The sequence below is a fragment of the Rhinoderma darwinii genome, chromosome 13 (assembly GCF_050947455.1).
Source record: "Rhinoderma darwinii isolate aRhiDar2 chromosome 13, aRhiDar2.hap1, whole genome shotgun sequence".
In the NCBI taxonomy this organism is placed as follows: domain Eukaryota; kingdom Metazoa; phylum Chordata; class Amphibia; order Anura; family Rhinodermatidae; genus Rhinoderma; species Rhinoderma darwinii.
The window spans coordinates 53,354,304-53,375,998 of record NC_134699.1 but is presented as its reverse complement, the minus strand read 5'-3'; the positions used below and the strand labels follow the sequence as shown (position 1 = coordinate 53,375,998).

The window sequence follows — 21,695 nt, the reverse complement described above, 5'->3', positions numbered from 1 at the left end:
CTAAAAAGTCACCTGAAAAGTTAGGTGCCTTTAACATGTGCTGTTATTTACTATTTCTGCAGTCTTTATCCACCTAGGTGGAGTTTCACAAGAGGAGCTGCCAGTCCGGCCTGTTTACTTATTTATGTGGCCAGTAATGGCACTTATGTACCGTATATATCTGCGTACAAAACGACTTTTTACACCCTTAAAAAAATGTCAAAAGTGTGGGGTCGTCTTATATGCCGGATATTGTCTACATTAGGGATGCACGTTGCAGCCGCACAGCTCAGTATAGTACACATGACTATGAGAGCGGGGCTGCGGCTGTGTAATTCAGCCACAGCCCCGCTCCTGAGTCATGATAAGTTCGCGGGGTCAGGATGATGCAATGCGGCCAGCGCTGCACTATTGAGCGGCGGCACTGGAGACAGAACATGGCGGGCGCGCTACAAAACACCCCCATGTTCTGTCTTCAGTGCCTGAACTGCCGCTCATTAGTGCAGCGCCGGCCGCATCTCCTCATGCTGACCGCGCGCGCACTTCCTGTCAGGAGCGGGGCAATGGCTGTATTACACAGCCGCAGCCCCGCTCTATAACGGCGGAGATCAGAGAAACCGCTCATCTCCGGCGTTATTCCCCTGCATGCTGCGATCACAGCTGACTGCAGCATTCAGGGGAAAGTGAGAAGGGGGGATGCCCCTGGATCGCGTCACAGGGAATTCCTGTGACGCGATCGAGGGCCATACCATATATGGGCAGACAGCCCAGGGTCTATTGACGGACCCCAGGGCTGTCTTACCATATTTCATGTTGTTAGGACATACCCAAGTATGTCCTAACAACTGCCTGTGTGCTATCTGTCCACAGGCTAATGTACTGGCACATATCTGATATATGTCAGTACATTAAAGTTTAAAAATAAAGTAAAAACAAAGTATTGTTAAATTTTTAAAAAAATATACCTTCACCTTTTTTACAATAAACATTAAAATAAGTCTCAATACATAAAATACACACATTCAGTAATGGCGCGGACAACAATGTTTTTGCATCATTTATGATGTGTACGCTGTAAAAAAAATGAAATAAACACGGCTTTCATTCACTTATTGTGAGGCGCGAGGTGCGATGAATTTACCCTCCATGTTCCTCACATTAATAGTAATTAACCCCATCATGTACCTCGCACATTAACCCAATATGACTGAGAAACATGATGGGATTAATTACTATTAATGTGAGGCGCGTTCAAAATTCATCACACGTCGCGCCTCACATCAGAAAACGGAAGATTTTTTTTTTTATTACTGTTGGCAAAAGTATCGAAATTGGTATCGAAATCGCAATACTAAACGAAGTATCGGTATCGAAGTCCAAATTCTGGTATCGTGACATCCCTAGTCTACATATTGTCTACAAACAGGTTGTGTGTTACCTTGTGAGCCTGCAGTCCGGTACACAGGCTCCCGGGATGCACGGAATCCGCCACGGATCTGAGGGAAGCCGGTATTAGCCGCCAGGGAACATCTCTGTAAGATCCTCTGGCCCGCCCTTTCCTCTCATTCCCTGCCTCTCAGATCTCGCACGATGAAGCAGCCTATCTGCGCATGCGCGAGTTCAAAGAGACAGAGAGTCCTGGGTCCTGCCGCCGATGGCCATAGTGAAGCGCTCCTGCACGAAATGGTGAGTATATCTTAAATTCTATATTTTAAGGGTAAAAGTTGGGGGTCGTCTTATACGCCGACATATACGGTATATAATATTTCTTTGACCCAGGAGATGATGTTGCTTTAAGACATGTTTTTTTTGTTGTACAGATGTTATTGCACTATAAAGTTGTGATTGTACAGGTGGTATGATCGTTGGCTCGTTGGTTTGGTCTAATTCTTGGCGCCAGGATTTAAGACCCGGATGCCATTTTATATGCATTGCCCCACCATAATAGCGCCGTGGCTTTGCTACGTTCTGATGCCGGAATGGTCACCTATTGTATAAAACGCTGCTGTTTTGGCCAGTAAGCGTTCAGGTGAAAGAGAAGGAACCTGGCTGTGACAGAGAAAGAGAGATAGAGAGCTGCTGGAGAGCGAGAAGCTGTGAAAGCGACGACACTTAGTTCGACCTGAGGCTGTGGTCCTGGAGCCAGTAGCGGGTGATTGATAGGTGATTGATCCCGTTAATTCGAGAGAGTCATGTGAGCAGTGGTAGCTACAGGCAGACGCCTTCCACATGTACAGCATGCAGCAAGCACAGTGCCACCGGTTGTAGCCTACTAGGCCTGAGATTGCAGGGCCAAACCCTGTATCAGGGTAGAGTGCCCTTGGTTCTGCTGTGTTTAAGAACTGTGCCTCTCATCTTAAGAATTGTCGCAGTCTTTCCTGCTGTGGCCGGATGTGCCGAGGGTAATGTTGAGTGAACTTGATTTTGCCATCTTTACTTTGGCACACCTGCACAGGGCAATACACCACCTTGGCCTTCACCTTACAGAGAGAACCTGTGCAGGACTCCAGAAGAAATGCATTGTTAGCAACAAGGGGGCGTGGAATTGGCCTAACGTCTCATGCACACGACCGTGTGTGCCAGCCGGGTCCCATCCCTGATTCGTGGAAAGATAAGACACGTCGAAAGTGAATGGGTCTGTGAAAACTATCAGGTGCCACTCGGATGCCGTGAAAAACGACCCAAGTGTCACTCGATCGTGTGCAAGTGCGCTACGGGTCCTGAAAAGTGAGCGGAGGGCTTAACAAACACCAGGTCCTTCTCTCCTGGTTGTCAGAACAAAGCTTTAGAACAGGAGGCCAGATTTGGTCCTTGATATAGGACCCTCTCTAGGTGCGTCAGAAAATTCTACAAAGGTTTATGTATTAATTAAAATGTTAACACACACACACACACATATTACACTGTGAACATTTCAATTTAAGAGTGTATATTTGTAGCCCACCTACCCCGTAGGTGTTGTATCACGAGCGCTGGATGAGATTTCTAAATATGCACAATGCCCACCCCATTCCCTTCTGCTCCCTGGCTCGGTGACAGGGACAGAATGATTTACAGTATGTGTGGAGGAAATAGCTCAATGCCAAACACAGCTCCATACAAACGTAGCGGAAAAATACCCTTTCTCCAGAATAATAACAGCCTAATATTTACTATAAGACTACACAGATGTAGCAGAGCTGAGCTTATCATTTGGTCCAACTAATTGCAGCATCTTAGTGTGGTATCGCTATGCACAAATTAAGCTTCCACAAAGAATTAAATTAAAAAATCAGCTGTTACATCATTATTCTAAACACCCGCACATATTTCTCCCAGGTATATAAGTAGACTGTACATGTTCTTCATATACTGTACGGAATAGTTCACTTGAATGGGACTGTGTTGCAGTTCCCTGTACATCAGGTATAGGGCAGCACTGCTGTGCAGGGAATAGAACAAAATAAAGGTTATGTTTGTTTGCTACTAGATAACAGCCTCCCCCCCAGTACACGACACATAAATGATAGCGTTTATTGCTCCTGTTTCAAGCGCTTTCTTGTTTCTAGTGGAAAGGACCTAAAACCAGCCGGTGTAGTATGGAGAGGCAATAGTAATGACCACAATAATTTAGGTAGTACTGGGTGACCACTACTGAACGATGGTCACCCAGACAGCAGGACAAGTGGTTGCTAGGCAACGGAACTACAACAGCCTACAGAATACAGGAAAGAGTAGCTGCAGGAAGAAAAACTGATTCTTAAGAGATGTCTAATACTAATATTCATTTATAATAGGCTGGTCTTTAAAAGAGCACCCACACTACAGCTAATAAAGGCACAGTGCTCAAATCTATCCAATACATACTGCATTATCTATCTATCTCTATCTCTATCTCTCTCTTTCATATCATCGTATCCATCTCATATCGTATCCATCTCATATCGTATCCATCTCATATCGTATCCATCTATCTCGTATCCATCTATCTCGTATCCATCTATCTCGTATCCATCTATCTATCTAATGATGTTTTATGACTCTCTTTTTTTTTTTTATGTTACACTGACTATTACAGGAAGTCACTCTGACGACTTCTTCACAAGATTTCAAACACAATTACCTTGCAGGATAACATTTGAGTTGGTTGGTATTGCCACCTCTTTCACTTAACAGATTTGTGTGATATAACATGTGTAGTGGTACTACAGGCCAATTATTTGTGCTCGCCTCTGGGACGAATGTTGTCAGCCCTCCCTTGTTAAGAGCACAAGTAGACAAGCAGATGTCTGCCTATCAAGACCGATGTTAATAAATCCCATTCTGGCCATCAGACGGCAATCCGGCACAAAGTAAAAAGCTATTTCCAAATACAGCATTTAGCATTCTCCAGTGTATAGAAGACAACACAGTTCTAATATCTATTAGACGTGAGCGTCTTCATCTTACAGGTCCTACAGTTAACTTTGAATAATCTTTTATAAATAAGAAGATAGTCGTTGCATATTCTCCGAATGTTGTGATTACAAATTTAGAACTAAACCGGGTGCGTGCAAAATTACCAAATATTTTATATTTTTATCCTTGATCTTCAAATCCATCCCTTCCGTCTGCAGCTCTTTGTTTTAGAAAACATTAATCTGCACAGATGGCGAAGCATGGTAATCTCTGATTTTCTGTTACTATGTTACCAGATAAAGAATGGAATTTTTAATGAAATGGCAGTTTATATAAAACAATGTCTCTTTTATTGTTTTTCTGCACTTTAGACTTTTATTCCCCCTGAACATATAGATTTTATTTGCAATGTGACTTTCCCTTTAGTTACACTGTGCTTTATAAAAGAACTGTTCACAGGATATTGCACCGCTCATAGGCAAACATATATAATAATAGCAACAATATACCTTAGTATATCAAAGGTCGGCCATCGTCAGACTGAGCTACCTTGAGAATACCATAGAACTACACAGAACAGGTGCATGCCCTTCTTAATTTAAAGGGTAACTAAACATTCAAAAAACTTCTGCCATGCGCAATAGAAAGTCTAGTAGCCCGTACACCAACAGTTCGGCTTTCCGAGAAAAGCCAACGGCTCAAAACTCAACCGACTGCTTCTGCCGCTTCGTTTTAGCGATCGGTGCTTGAACCACCATCAATCAAACTTGTGACGAGTCAGAAGTTTGTTTGTACGTTTAGTTACCCTTTAATCTTAAACTCTACTGTATCTCATTGGCCTTGTTGTGGCTGGGGCTCATTTTCTTGTCAAGGCCTGCTGGAGGATCCTTTTAACCTCTTTTCGACCAGTCCAGCCTTGACCATGTTATAGTATTAAAAAATACATTGAAATTAAAAAATATATTAGGGAACTGTCCTTTAAAAAAAAAAATGAACATAGAAAATACAAAAATTTTTTTTTTTTATCAATGTCTCTCCTTTTGTTTGATCCTATTCTGTCTCATACTGCAATCAAAACGGAGATATACAGTATGTGAAGAATTCCTCTCTATGTGTCCCATTTCCGCCTCCATCCTGTGTCTGGCTATAAGATAACAGACTGCACCCCCCCCCTGCCCACTGCAATTGGAGACAAAGAACATCAAGCCCTAACCCTTAGATAAGCCTGGCCTCCTCGGCCATCTGCAAGACAAAAGTTAAAGGGATGAGCAGGAAATTAACCTCCGTTTTCTCCGCAAGATTTCTACATGGCTGAAATCCTTGAAATCCTGAAGACATTGGATAAGTTTATCTGCTTTACTTTTATCATTCATTTCTAGGTTTAGTGTTCCTTTAATATCACATCTTGATTATCTGGGATAATATGCTTGTTTTAAAGGTGTTTTCCGAGTTATTTAAAAAATTGACCACGATAGGAGGGATGCAAAAAAATTGTTCACCTCACACATCCCTGTCGTTCCAGCGCCGCCACCACTGGTCCTCCCCGTCGCTGTGTATTGACATAGCTGCAGCAATGATGTGTATGTATACCCACATGATCGCTCCAGCCAATCACTGATCTCAGTGGGTATATGACATAGCTGCCTGGCCTGAGCGATCCTATGTCAATAAACAGCAGCGGAAAGGAATGGAGCAGCGGTGCTGGAACGAGGGGGATCTGTGAGGCAGGGCCGGACTGAGACAAAATAGCAGCCCTGGCACACAAGCCGCAGCAGCCAACACACTCCGTCCAAAACCGGCCCTGACCCGAAGCCCCCAAGTCACAGCACACAGCGCACGTTGGCCGATTCAGTCCAAAGTGATTTCTGTTGAATGTCAGATTACCGCACTTTTTTATGAGGTAAAGATGCATTCTGATGGAGCAGCTAGCTCACAGCTTATGTGCTCAACATTCAGCTTTCCCCCTTCCCCATAGAGCAACACCTACAGGGTGACGGAACGTGATACTTGATTGAGTGATAAGTATATTGCTGAAATCTGCAGTAATGTTCTGTAAAAGAGAGCTGGTTCAGCCACATAAGTAACTTTCTTATGCAGCAACCTCCTCATTACACCACCTCCACCCAGCAAGGTATCCTCTCAGACAAGGCCACACTTCAGGATTTGAACCAGGGTCCACACAGAAGACACTGCTTAAGCACCAAACCACCAGCTCAGGCTGATCTCTGAGCTTTCTTATTGTCCCCACAAGACCAAATGTAAACGTCACTTCCAGCAGGAATAAGAACATATTAACTTTGGAAGAAATTTGCTGCCAACGATTGAAAGCAGAGGTAGCGCACTGGTAAAGATCGCTGCTAATAAATTAGAGGTGTGAGGACAATGTGAGTTCTATCTCCAGGATCGCCAGCCTTAAACGCAATTAGCCACTGTGCTGTCATGTCCCAATATAAACCAAGGTTTTTTTTGTGGAAGGTCCGATTACCCGTTTTTAAAACAGGGTAAAAAGGTGTCTTTGTAAAGCTGCCGTGCAGCTAGCTCACAGCTTGCGTGATTTGAGATGAGCGCAGGAATCACTTCTGTGTAACATTGTCCTCCTGGTGACCTTGGGCAGCTACTCTTTCCCAAAGTGCCACCTATGGAGGAATGGGTTCTGATACCTGTTTGAGTGATGAGCATATTGCTGAAATCTGCAACAATCTACTATATAAATACAGCTGTCTCAAAAGAGACAGCTGCATAAGTAACTTTCTTTACATAATTAACTTTCTTACGCAGCAAAAATTTCATTGCGCCGTCTCCACACCACCCAGCAAATTACCATTTTGTACAATCCACACATCAGGATTTGAACCAAGTATGGCACAGAAGACACTAACTGTTTAGACAATGCTTAATCACCACACCACCAGCTCTTGTGTGCAGCTTTGCTTTCTTGTTGTCCCCCATAAGACCAAATTAAATTATTACTTCCAGCAGGAATAAGAACATGTCATCTATGGAAGAGTAGGTGGCTGGCTGGCTCGCTCTTGACACCGGAGGTAGCACACTGGTAATGTCCTCTTCTGATAAGCTAGAAGTGTGAGGGACTCGTTGGTTCTATCCTCAGGATCTCCTCCTTGTGTCTCAGTTTTGAAAGTCTTTCACCAGTGCACTTTCACGAGGTGAGGCATCCTTTTAAAGGAGAAATGCATGGACCTGTTGAGCATCAGCTGCTTGCCAAAACATCACCAAGCACAGGCAACAAACTCATATAAGCGAGGAGACTGCCATCTACCACGCATGCAGGGTGCTTTGATCCTAGGGACATGGGCTAACTACATAGCAAACCAGGCCTAGGCACTTAAGCCCCAGCCACCACACTGTCATACTGCCCCCCCTCCCCCAATGTGATCTAAAGTTTTTCTTGTTGAAAGCTTGATTACCCATTTTTAAAAGATGTGAAAAACACCTCCTTGTAAAGCTGCCATGCAGCTAGCTCACAGCTTGCGAGATCTGAGTTGAGTGCAGGAATCACTTCTATGCAATGTGAGTTCTAACCCCTACATTGTCATCCTGGTGACCTTGGGCAGCTTCCCCCTTTCCCAAAGTGGAAAGGGAGGGATGGATTCTGATACATGTTTGAGTGGTGAGTATATTGCTAAAACCTGCAATAATGTACTATATAAATACAGCTGTGTCAAAAGAGAGAGCTGCATAAGTAACTTTCTTATGCAGCAACCATCTCATTGCACTGCCTCCACACCACTATACACACCACCAAGCAAACTACCATTTTGGACAATCCACACAACAGGATTTAAACCAAGGACTGCCCCGAAGACACTCACTGTTTAGACACCACTTAATCACCACACCACCAGCTCTCATTGTCATCTTAGCTTTCTTCTTAGCTTTCTTCGCTTTCTTATTGTTCCCATTAGACCAAATGAAATCATTACTTCCAGCAGGAATAAGAACATGTCATCTTTGGAAGAGTTTGTGGATGACTCAACAGCAGAGATAGCACACTGGTTATGTTCTCTGCTGATAAACTAGAAGTGTCAGGGATGTGTTGGTTCTATCCCCAGGATCTACTCCTTGTGTCTCAGTTTTGAAAGTCTTTCACCAGTGCAGGTTCATAAGGCGAGGCATCCTTTTAAATAAGAAATGCATGACACTGTTGAGAATCAGCCACTTGCCAAAATTGTTGGTAAAATATCACCAAGCAAAAGCAACAAACTCGTATAAGTGAGGAGACCGCCATCTAACACACAAGCAGCATGCAGGATGTTCTGAACCTAGGGACATGGGCTAACTACATAGCAAACCAGGCCTAGGCACTTAAGCCCCAAGCCACCACGCTGTCATGCTGTCCCACCCTCCACTGTGATATAAAGTTTTTCTTGTTGAAGCTTTGATTACCAGTTTTTAAAAGATGTGAGAGACACATCCTTGTAAAGCTGCTGTGCAGCTAGCTCACAGCTTGTGTAATCCAAGTTGAATGCAGGAATCACTTCTATACAATGTGGGTTCTAACCCCCATATTGTCCTCCTTGGGCAGCTCCCCTTTTCCCAAAGTGCCACCTATGGAGGAATGGATTCTGATACCTGAATGAGTATATTGCTAAAATGTGCAATAATCTACTATCTAAATACAGCTATCTCAAAAAAGACAGCTGCATGAGTAACTTTCCTTACATAATTAACTTTCTTACGCAGCAACAATCTCATTGCACCACCTCCACCCAGCAAACTACCATTTTGGCAAGCCACACAGCAGGACTTGAACCAAGCACTGCACAGAATACACTCACCATTCAGACACCACTTAATCACCACACCACCAGCTCAGACTGGCATCTTAGCTTTCTTATTGTCCCCATAAGACCAAATGAAATCATTACTTCCAGCAGGAATAAGAACATGTCATCTTTGGAAGAGTTTGTTGCTGGCTCTCAACAGCAGAGGTAGCACACTGGTAATGTTCTCTGCTGATAAACTAAAAGTGTCAGGGACATGTTGGTTCTATCCCCAGGACCTCCTCCTTGTGTCTCAGTTTTGAAAGTCTTTCACCAGTGCAGGTTCACAAGGCGAGGCATCCTTTTAAAGGAGAAATGCATTGCCCTGTTGAGCATCAGCCGTTTGCCAGAATTGTTGGTAAAACATCAACAAGCACAAGCAACAAACTCATATAAGTGAGGAGACCACCATCTACCACACAAGCAGCTTTGAACCTAGGAACATGAGCTAACTCCATAGCAAACGAGGACTAGGCACTTAAGCCCCCAGCCACAATGCTGTCATACTGCCCTCCCCATCCCCAATGTGATCTAGTTTTTATTTTGAAGGTTTGATTACCCAATTTTAAAAGATGTGAAAAATGCATCCTTGTAAGGCTGCCGTGCAGCTAGCTCACAGCTTGCGTGATCTGAGTTGAGCGCAGGAATCACTTCTATACAATGTGGGTTCTAACCCCCATATTGTCCTCCTGGTGACCTTGGGCAGCTCCCCCTTCCCCAAAGTGCCATGGATGGATGGATTGATTCTGATACCTGTTTGAGTGATGAGTATATTGCTGAAATCTGTAATAATCTACTATCTAAATACAGCTGTCTCAAAAGAGACAGCTGCATAAGTAACTTTCTTTACATCATTAACTTTCTTATGCAGCAACAATCTCATTGCAACCCCTCCACACTACTATAAACTCCTCCCAGCAAATTACCATTTTGGACAACTCTCACATCAGGATTTGAACAAAGGACTGCACAGAAGACACTCACTGTTTAGACCCCACTTAACCACCACACCACCAGCTCTGATTGGAATCTTAGCTTTCTTATTGTCCCCATAAGACAAAAATAAATCATAACTTCCAGCAGGAATAAGAACATTTCATCTTTGGAAGAGTTTGTTGCCATCTCTCAACAGCAGAGGTAGCACACTGGTAACGTTCTCTGCTGATAAATTAAAAGTGTCAGGGACATGTTGGTTCTATCCCCAGGATCTCCTCCTTGTGTCTCAGTTTTGAAAGTCTTTCACCAGTGCAGGTTCACAAGGCGAGGCATCCTTTTAAAGGAGAAATGCATTGCCCTGTTGAGCATCAGCCGTTTGCCAGAATTGTTGGTAAAACATCAACAAGCACAAGCAACAAACTCATATAAGTGAGGAGACCACCATCTAGCACACAAGCAGCTTTGAACCTAGGAACATGAGCTAACTCCATAGCAAACGAGGACTAGGCACTTAAGCCCCCAGCCACAATGCTGTCATACTGCCCTCCCCATCCCCAATGTGATCTAGTTTTTATTTTGAAGGTTTGATTACCCAATTTTAAAAGATGTGAAAAATGCATCCTTGTAAGGCTGCCGTGCAGCTAGCTCACAGCTTGCGTGATCTGAGTTGAGCGCAGGAATCACTTCTATACAATGTGGGTTCTAACCCCCATATTGTCCTCCTGGTGACCTTGGGCACCTCCCCCTTCCCCAAAGTGCCATGGATGGATTGATTCTGATACCTGTTTGAGTGATGAGTATATTGCTGAAATCTGTAATAATCTACTATCTAAATACAGCTGTCTCAAAAGAGACAGCTGCATAAGTAACTTTCTTTTCATAATTAACTTTCTTATGCAGCAACAATCTCATTGCAACCCCTCCACACTACTATAAACTCCTCCCAGCAAATTACCATTTTGGACAACTCTCACATCAGGATTTGAACAAAGGACTGCACAGAAGACACTCACTGTTTAGACCCCACTTAACCACCACACCACCAGCTCTGATTGGAATCTTAGCTTTCTTATTGTCCCCATAAGACAAAAATAAATCATAACTTCCAGCAGGAATAAGAACATTTCATCTTTGGAAGAGTTTGTTGCCGTCTCTCAACAGCAGAGGTAGCACACTGGTAACGTTCTCTGCTGATAAATTAAAAGTGTCAGGGACATGTTGGTTCTATCCCCAGGATCTCCTCCTTGTGTCTCAGTTTTGAAAGTCTTTCACCAGTGCAGGTTCACAAGGCGAGGCATCCTTTTAAAGGAGAAATGCATTGCATAAGTTGAGCATCAGCCGTTTGCCAGAATTGTTGGTAAAACATCAACAAGCACAAGCAACAAACTCATATAAGTGAGGAGACCACCATCTAGCACACAAGCAGCTTTGAACCTAGGAACATGAGCTAACTCCATAGCAAACGAGGACTAGGCACTTAAGCCCCCAGCCACAATGCTGTCATACTGCCCTCCCCATCCCCAATGTGATCTAGTTTTTATTTTGAAGGTTTGATTACCCAATTTTAAAAGATGTGAAAAATGCATCCTTGTAAGGCTGCCGTGCAGCTAGCTCACAGCTTGCGTGATCTGAGTTGAGCGCAGGAATCACTTCTATACAATGTGGGTTCTAACCCCCATATTGTCCTCCTGGTGACCTTGGGCAGCTCCCCCTTCCCCAAAGTGCCATGGATGGATTGATTCTGATACCTGTTTGAGTGATGAGTATATTGCTGAAATCTGTAATAATCTACTATCTAAATACAGCTGTCTCAAAAGAGACAGCTGCATAAGTAACTTTCTTTACATAATTAACTTTCTTATGCAGCAACAATCTCATTGCAACCCCTCCACACTACTATAAACTCCTCCCAGCAAATTACCATTTTGGACAACTCTCACATCAGGATTTGAACAAAGGACTGCACAGAAGACACTCACTGTTTAGACCCCACTTAACCACCACACCACCAGCTCTGATTGGAATCTTAGCTTTCTTATTGTCCCCATAAGACAAAAATAAATCATAACTTCCAGCAGGAATAAGAACATTTCATCTTTGGAAGAGTTTGTTGCCATCTCTCAACAGCAGAGGTAGCACACTGGTAATGTTCTCCGCTGATAAATTAAAAGTGTCAGGGACATGTTGGTTCTATCCCCAGGATCTCCTCCTTGTGTCTCAGTTTTGAAAGTCTTTCACCAGTGCAGGTTCACAAGGCGAGGCATCCTTTTAAAGGAGAAATGCATTGCCCTGTTGAGCATCAGCCGTTTGCCAGAATTGTTGGTAAAACATCAACAAGCACAAGCAACAAGCTCATATAAGTGAGGAGACCACCATCTAGCACACAAGCAGCTTTGAACCTACGCACGCACGCACGCACGCACGCACGCACGCACGCACCAAGCTCAGTAGAAATACATTTCATTACAGAGATCATTTGCAAAGTCAGTAAGACCTGGACAATGGTAATCATATACTGCTTACACCCCAAAAAACAGTACCCTCCATCATCTGTACAGATCATACAGTAATAGTTAGGCTTTGTTCTCACCTGTGTCGGGCTTCCGTTCATGGGTTCAGTCAGACCTTTCCGTTAGGGGAACTCACGAACGGAAACCATAGATTTCCGTTTGCATTACCATTGATTTCAAATGTAACGCTTCCGTTGCTAATGCTTTCACTTTGTCTCCGTTTCGCAAGGTTTCCGTTTTTTGGGCGGTATCAATAGAGTAGTCGACTGTATCCACCTGTAATCTATCACATCTAACTTAGATGTGATGTATTACAGGTGGATCCTGCGTGTCAGAGACACACATGACACGCTGACACTGAACCCGTCAGTCCTACAGACCTGACGTGTTCAGGATTCAGCGTAAGATACAGCTGCTCTGTATACAGGATACAAATCAGCTCTATCTCAAAAAGTAAAAAGATTTTTTAATAAAAAAGAATTATAAAGTAGCACAAAATACCCTGACATTTTTACATATATATATAAAAAATCCCTTTCAATGGTGTACATATTGACGTGGTTTGCACCTGAATCATTGTAAGACAGCAGCTACTGTACGGGTATGTTCACACATATGCTCTGTAAAAGCACACAGCATATCCACCCTGTGCGCCGCAGGGAATTCAAGCTGAAAAACCGCACCAAATTGTGGTGCAGTTTTTCGGCCAGGAATAACCGCTGGGGAAAACTGAGCAGAAAAAAAAAATGGATACTTACCATGGAGATGCTTCCCTCCTACATCATGCAGCCCTGGGTTGATGTTTCATCCCATGTGACTGCTATAGCTGTCACATGGGATGACACGTCATCCCAGGAGGCCGGCCCAGACGAAGAAACATAATTCTGGCTAAGTATAAGATCGCTGATTTTCCGCCGCAATAAAACAACATCTGCTATTTATTGCGGGTTTTACCTCCCATTGAATTAAAAGGGGAGAACCAGAAACAAATAAGCAGCATTTACACAAATACAATTTATATGCTGCGGAATATACCGCAGGTAAATTTGTGAGCGTTTTTTTCTGCTTATAATTTACACAGCGTGTGGATGAGGTTTGTTCAAATCTCACCCAGTCTGCTGCTACTGTCACCATCTCCAGCATTGAGAAAAACGCAGCAAAATCAACACCATTTTCTGCAGGAAATGGTGCTGTTTTTCCGCAGCGGAATTTCTGCTAGTTTCTGTGGCATTGCTGCACAAATTTTCTGCAGCAATTCCAATACGTGTGGACAAGCCCCTATCATGTGGATTTTCCACAACGAAATCCATTGGTAAAATCTGCAGTATTTAAACTATGAGTGAAATAAATACAACAGCTATAGCGTTCTGCACTCACACCCACTATATATATGTATATATATAGTGGGTATGAGTGCAGAATGCTATAGCTGTTGTATTTGGAACACGGTGTATATATGTGTGTATATATATATATATATATATATATATATATATATATATATATATATATATATACACACATATATACACCGTGTTCCAAATTATTATGCACATTGGATTTAAGTGTCATAAACATTATTAGTTTTTCAATTAAACTCATGTATGGTATTATATCTTAGGGCTCTTTGGATCATTGTAATTAATCTCAGACACCCGTGATAATTAGCTTGCCAGGTGTGCCCAATCAAAGGAAAACTACTTAAGAAGGACGTTCTAGCACAGACGGATTCGTTCAGATAAAGGCATAATGAGGAAGGTTTCTGCCAGACAAATTAATAGGATTAGGAGAGCAGCTGCTAAAATGCCATTGCAAAGCAGCAAACAGGTATTTGAAGCCGCTGGTGCCTCTGGAGTCCCGCGAACCTCAAGGTGTAGGATCCTCCAGAGGTTTGCAAGTGTGCATAAAGCTATTATTCGGCCACCCCTAAACAATGCTCACAAGCAGAAACGGTTGCAGTGGACTCAGAAATACATGAAGACTAATTTTCAAACCGTGTTGTTTGTACCAGGCTACAGGATCACGCCGTGGAGCAGCTCAGTTCGTCATGGGAACGGGGCCTAGGTGAGTACAGTTTTGTTTGGGGGAACTGTCTACAAGGGGGAGGAGGGGGGCTGTATGGCACTGTCTATAAGGGGAGGTGGGGGGGCTATATGAAACGATCTACAAAAAGGAGGTGCGGGATTATGGCACTGTCTACAGGGAGGCTATATGGCAAAATCTACAGGGTGGCACTATACTGTGTGGGGGCCACTAAGCGGACATTATACTGTGTAGGGGTACTATAGATGGCATAATACTGTGGGCACAATTAGAGGACAAAATACTGTGTCCTTGAAGGGGTTGTAATATATTATTAAATATTATTATTATACTGTATGGGGGCATTATAATTTTTTTATGGGGCATTTTTTTTAATGATAGGGTGGGGCGCTAAAAGATCATTTCGCACAGGGCGCCATCTATCCTAGGGCTGGCCCTGCAAACAAGTTCTGCATTGTTAGAAATTACCAGATCCAACAGAGCGTCCCCTCTATTCGGGTCTTCCACTTCTCCCCTTTGCAGTTGAAGCAGAACCACGACCCCAACCAATATCCGGGTGATTAAAATCTCCCATTATCACTACAGTACCCCCCTGTGCAACCCACTCCATTTGTTTATATAACTGACCTTCCATTTCCTCAGTTATATTGGGGGGTCTATAGATTACACCAAGAATTTTTTTTCAGTGTCTACCTCCTTTTGTAATTTCACCCACAAGTTTTCAACTTCCTCACAGTCTTCACTCTCTAATGTCTCTTTCACACTCGCCTTCATATCACTTCTCACGTACAGACATACACCACAACCTTTCCTATTTGCTTTATTTTCAAGAAACATTGTAAAACCCTGAAGATTTACATCCCAGTTATGTGAAGAGTGCAGCCATGTTTCAGCAACGCCAACTATATCAATATGTTCCTACAGTACCAAGGCCTCAAGCTCCCCCAACTTTTGTGTCCAACTTTAAAAACTTTTCCTTTTTAAGTAGATAATTTTTTGGGACTAATTTATAACATATGCTTATCATTATTGGTGCTCTGTTTTTAAGTTCAAGAGCACCAAATCCTCTGTTTTCCTTCACACAGGACACAATTATTGCTCCCTATAGTCATCACTGGGGGAAGTAGGGGAGCTTATTGTATTTGGATTTATTATTGAGTTCAGTGGGGGCTTCATAAATCCTTCTCTAGTAAGATTTCCATAGTCATGGCTGGATGCAGCAAGAATTTTAGCATTTAACTCTAAGACTGTGTGAAGGGAATTTAGGAGATTGTTAAACTATGCTTCAGAAAAACTAAGCACCGACCCTGTTCCGATATATTAAGAAATTAATCAGCATAGAATTTTGCATTTAAAAATAAAATAATGAGTAAAGTTGGATTTACAATTTAATTCTGGATTTTCTGGATGTTCTAACACATTCTACCAATATTTGGATAAATGTGTACAGGGTTTTCAGCATTAGTCATAACCAAGGTCAGACTGGCCCAAAAGAGAGCCAGAGGATCCCCCGGTGGGCCCAGGCCTTAAGGGTCCAGCAGCAGACAACTCCATTTGGAGCTTTTTGGAGCCAATCACTTGCCACTATGGTCTATTTCTTATTGGAAGATTCACAAATTGATGATATATCCTGTATGTACAATAATAAAAACAAGGACTATGATGAAATTAAAAGTCGACATGTACATGTTCTATATAGATAGAGGATGGGACCGCAGTATCATCTCCTCTGGTGGGCCCAAGGAGCCCCAGTCCGAAGCTGGCCATCACATTATGTATATTTCTATATCTCTTGACAGTAAAATCGAAATTTCTTACCTTCCGTCCACCTGTGTTTATGCGTAGTGATGTTAAGAAAGGATCAAATATCATATGGCTGGTTTCTATGTTGACAGGTGACTGCCTCTTTCCAACTGCACACAGATTCCAGGCTGAATTTACCAATCCCCAGAAAGAAGGCACTGTAACAAAAAAATATATATTATCATTATATAAACATTTATTAAATTGTGGGCACAGAAGAATTTGTTTGTAAAAAAAAAACGAACCAATGATGGGACAAATTTTAATTTTCAGCCTTAAATTTGAAGGTTTTGTTGTTACATGTTGTCCTTGTAACGTATATCCAGTAACCATGAACTAGCAGCTTATAGTTCATCTTAACCCTTCTGGTGCGGTTTGTAGACTTTGTTACTTGGAATCTGATTTCCATTGGCAATGGATCGCTGACATTAAAGTGCCAAAGTGAGTTCGACCAGTCAGCAGACGCCCTTTCTACAGAATGAATACCTATAAATGTACATGTGGACGAATCATGCATCCACAAAGGAAAAAATAGAAACAAGTACAAATATGTACATTGTAAAAATCACATCACTTTATTGAAATACATAAAAACATATTGGCCATCAAGACCTAAAATGAGACACACAGTTAAAATACAAAGAAGTGGGGAACACCCGATTATGACACAATAGAATATACTCAGAAAAACCCAAATATAAAAGGTAGTTCAGAAAGGCATACTATTAATGGAAAAATCCAGAAACCACTGCTGTAATATAAGTTGCCATGCCAATGCAATGACACAATCAATGGATGAACAGCAAGTATACAAGGAAAGGAACATACAGGACACACTGGTATATGTGTGAACAGTATAGCAAGGGAGTAACCGAGATTCAAACCCGGTCCCAAAGAGTGTACCAACCAGTATAAGTCATAATAATCCTTAGGGTGAACACCACACCATGAGCCCCGACGCGCGTTTCGCGGTAGCTTTATCAAGGGGTACTGACAGGAGAGGTGATAGATGCTCAGTTTATACAAAGAGTGGGAGGAGTTTAATTGAGGCAGAGCCAATAGTTGAAAACTGCTGCAAATGAATACCAATAAAATGCAGGTGATGTCCTGAGTGTGTATATCATTATAGACGCACGATGTGTAATTACCTTAAATGTAATGAACAGATGTCAGACACCGCCGATGTCCGCCCAATGTGTGCTCGCGGAGCGTGAATGCGCATGCGCACACACGACGATGGAACTGTGCCATGAGATGGCAGTGTGGACGCCGGAGTATGACGTGTCACACTCCGGTGGCCATCTTTAACACTGGTACCAGTCAGGGCAAGATGTATACCCTATGACAATTATCGATGTAAAAAGGACACAATAAGAGCGCAGTGTAGATGCCGGAGTATGACACTCCGGTGGCCATATTGAACGCTGGAAACAGGCCGGGAAAGATGTATGCTGGGACCACATAGTGAGTATAGATTCAAGGTGCAACTTATATAAACAGCGTTGGCCCGTTAGGAACATACAATGTACAGCCACAATTCTCTACAAAATGTATCAGAGGAGAAAAACATTCCATGCATAAGACCGTTATTTGATGATGATCATAATAAGACCATTATTAAGACCAACACAAATACATGTACAAGACATAAAATTAATAAACACAATAATACAATGAGAGAGGTGCACTTATGGTACACTGATTATTAATATAATATAAAGAATATAAATATATATACATAACTCTAAATTATATATGTACACCATACATACATGTAGCCAATGCGCCAAATGTTTAATTGCACACAGAATATATATTGGCCCAAGAAAATATATATATATTAAATAAACAGTAAACAGTGAAAAATATGTTTTTATATTATTTTTACATTTTTCCATTATTTTATATATAAATAAAAAAATATATATATAAAAAATAAATAAACACCCAAAAAAACTAAAAATATAAAATGTAAAAAAAAAACAAAACGAACCAATGATGGGACAAATTTTAATTTTCAGCCTTAAATTTGAAGGTTTTGTTACATGTTGTCCTTGTAACGTATATCCAGTAACCATGAACTAGCAGCTTATAGCTCATCTTAACCCTTCTGGTGCGGTTTGTAGACTTTGTCACTTGGAATCTGATTTCCATTGGCAATGGATCGCTGACATTAAAGTGCCAAAGTGAGTTCGACCAGTCAGCAGACGCCCTTTCTACAGAAAACTTCCTTCTACCAGGATATATGTAATATGGCAACTAACATTGTCCTACATTATAATAGTATTACATAAAAAAGAAAAAATTTGTACTAAAAGAATGGGTTACTTCCAACCTTATGCGTCTCACGGGGTAACATATTTTTTAGGTGCACTACAGTACACTACTACAACAGGCTATTGCGAAGGCGGTGACACTGCACTTCTCAACAGTTACTTAGCCTCTCAAAATTCTCTTTGGGATTCAAAACCTACATCATTGAGGTGTGAAGTGGATTTGGGTTTTTGGGGGAATTTGGGACTATGGTTCCAATAAACTCTCCATGGTTCTCTAAAATTTTTTAATCAGCAGCACTGATAATGCATTGTGGTATGTTTTTTATGTTTTATTACTGCGGATATATTTAACACTTTTAACTATGTTTTTGGGTGTCAATCTGGATCCGACCTGCCTCATGACTGACTCGCGTATGATTGCAGCCCATATACAGTACCATTAGTTTTCTATGTCAATCAGCAACTTTATGATCAATCTGCTTTAAAGAAACCTAGTTGTTCAAAAATCACTCCCCGGATGTCCTGTGTCCATAAAAAACACATCATCTTCCATAACAATCTGGAACAGTTCAGGAAACTCTGTTTTTTCTGGATGCATGACTCCTATTACACCAGATATTCGAGGGGTGTTGTGGTGCTGGTTCATAACACATTGTGCTTTTCTGTGACTGAGATCAGGTTGGATGCTATAAGATTATACTGTTATGTTTGTATGTGCTTCCCCGAGCTGATATGGGACTACTGAAACAGTCCTTCTTGTTTGCGCTGGACTATCCAGATCACTTGATCCTCTGTGCTGGTGATTTCAACATGGTCCCAAATTTCACTCTGGAATGGCTGTCCAGGAGAACAGCTCCTTATTCTAGAGGTGGAGTGCTGTGCTGGGTAAGTGGCTAAATATGGTGAATTGGAGAGATGTATGGCAGAATCTCTATCCTACGAACAAAACATATTCCTGCCACTCTCCAAATCACAGATCTCTTTCCCGGAAAAATTACATATTCTGACTTAGCTACACTTTATTGCACATTATTAATAATGCCAAGAGGCATACCTGACCACTCCCCGATGCTCCTGATCATGGCCATTACAGTTCCTGACAGATTAAACCACCAGCCGGAGGTATTCTTATCTGTTAACCCCTCTCTTACATATCTTAGAATTTATCTGCGCTCTCTGTCTCCTTCGTGAAACGGTCAACGCGGGAAGTGGAGGGCTCTGCTGAGGAGATGCTGGTCGAAGCCAAGTGGCTATATATATCAACCTGGTAAAGACGCTGATCCTTCCCAAGCTGCTATATGTACTACAGCAAACATGGTATCTATATCATTTTCTCACACTCTGGGTGGACTTCTGGTGTCCTTCCTTGGTGTCCTTCCTATAGTCTGGAACATGGATTAAACTCAACTTACATATTGAATCCTGCACTCCTTAACTTCTTTCATTATTACTTCTCTTCCCAACTTAAGTACTTCAGAGTCTGGTTCCCTTCTACAGAATACACGGGGGGATGAGCAAATGCTACAGGCTCCTGCGGTGGTTCAGCTTACAGTTATTCCTGGAGGTTGGATCTCTGTCTACAAATATTGTCCAAGCAGGTCTGGACTTTTTATTCAAGAGATTTATATTATGGAGGGAGCCTTAACATACCGGCCTCTCTGAAATAGTCCTTCACTGAGTGAACTCTCCAAGGCTGTGATTTTTGGAAATCATTGGGTGATACACAATTGGGACATTTTGTTGAACAAGAGACCTGGCTAACTTTTGACAAACTTCAAGGTAGATATGAGTTACCACACAAGGACTTTTAATGACTTCAGCTTTGACATGGTCTTAGGGCTCAGTTTCCAACCAACTCACTGCAGTCACCATCAATTTTAAACCTAGTACACTTTGGGAACACTTTGGTAGGGATGATGTCAAGCATTTATAATGCCATTACAGTACAGTATATGAAACTCATGCCGATTTGGGCCAGTCCATATGAAAGATCAGATTTCTTCTATGACAAATCATGACGGGAAATATGATGGGTACAGAGAAAAATCAGGGAGTCCAGCTCCACTTCTCAGTTTGACAACCCAGAGTTTCCACCGGCTGTGAACAAGACTACTTTTTGGCCCGGTATTCCTCTACTGATACTCGGCTATTTCAGGTGTATCAGTAGATATTCTGGTTGTTTGAAAATCGTGAGGAATTTAAACAGAAAGTATATTGGAAACTTGCATAATTTTTCATAATACAATGAATAACCATTATTTTCTGAAACCAAAACACACATTTAATGTTTCCAAATGTAAAATAAAGCACAAAAGAATCAATGTTAGGAACTCGCTGGAATAAGGTCGAGCTAAAATGTCAAGTGGTCATATACATTTTGATCAGAAGGAACTAAGAATTTCATTTAATTTCAGGTCTAAATTCCATGCTAATTTTTTACTTACAGGATTAGCTCAATCTTTGGCGGTGCTGACTAAATTTATTCTCCCTTTGAAGTATAGCTAATCAGACTACATGATCCCATTATAGGGGAAATTTTTGAATGCTTTTTTAGCTACAATGGGAATAACTTCCTAGCAAAATACGTCATGGCCAGACAGATTGGGGCCAAAGAAGTAATCACCATCACCATTGTAAATTTAGAATTTGACATAAAAAAATGTTTGTGGTCAAACAAATGGTGTAAACAGGTGGCATAAATAATTATTAACGTATGAATGAATTGCCTCTGGAATGACGGGTACGCCTCATATATTATATTATAATATAACATAATCCTCCTGGATCAATGAGCTAAAGATGCCTGGAGTTGCCCAATATTTTTTTAGTTATATAATCAGCACTGGATGCTGACGATTTCTATAAATCCTACTGACAATTTATATATATCTATGAGGTATGCCAGACATTAGCGCAATGGATGCCATGAGAGGTGCCAAGATCTGCCAAAATAGATTTTTCCTGTCTATTCCTTTTCTTTCCCAACAGAG

General features: G+C 41.8%; 1 protein-coding gene across 2 annotated transcripts in view; it reads right to left on the bottom strand.

Moving 5' to 3' along the window:
* Positions 1–21,695, bottom strand: part of CA10 (carbonic anhydrase 10) — a 179,601-nt gene that overhangs the window by 42,129 nt on the left and 115,777 nt on the right. For both annotated transcript variants that reach the window (XM_075845439.1, XM_075845440.1), the window contains one exon: positions 16,445–16,587. In XM_075845439.1, the coding sequence (XP_075701554.1) occupies positions 16,445–16,587 (143 nt within the window). The remainder of the gene's footprint in view (positions 1–16,444; positions 16,588–21,695) is intronic.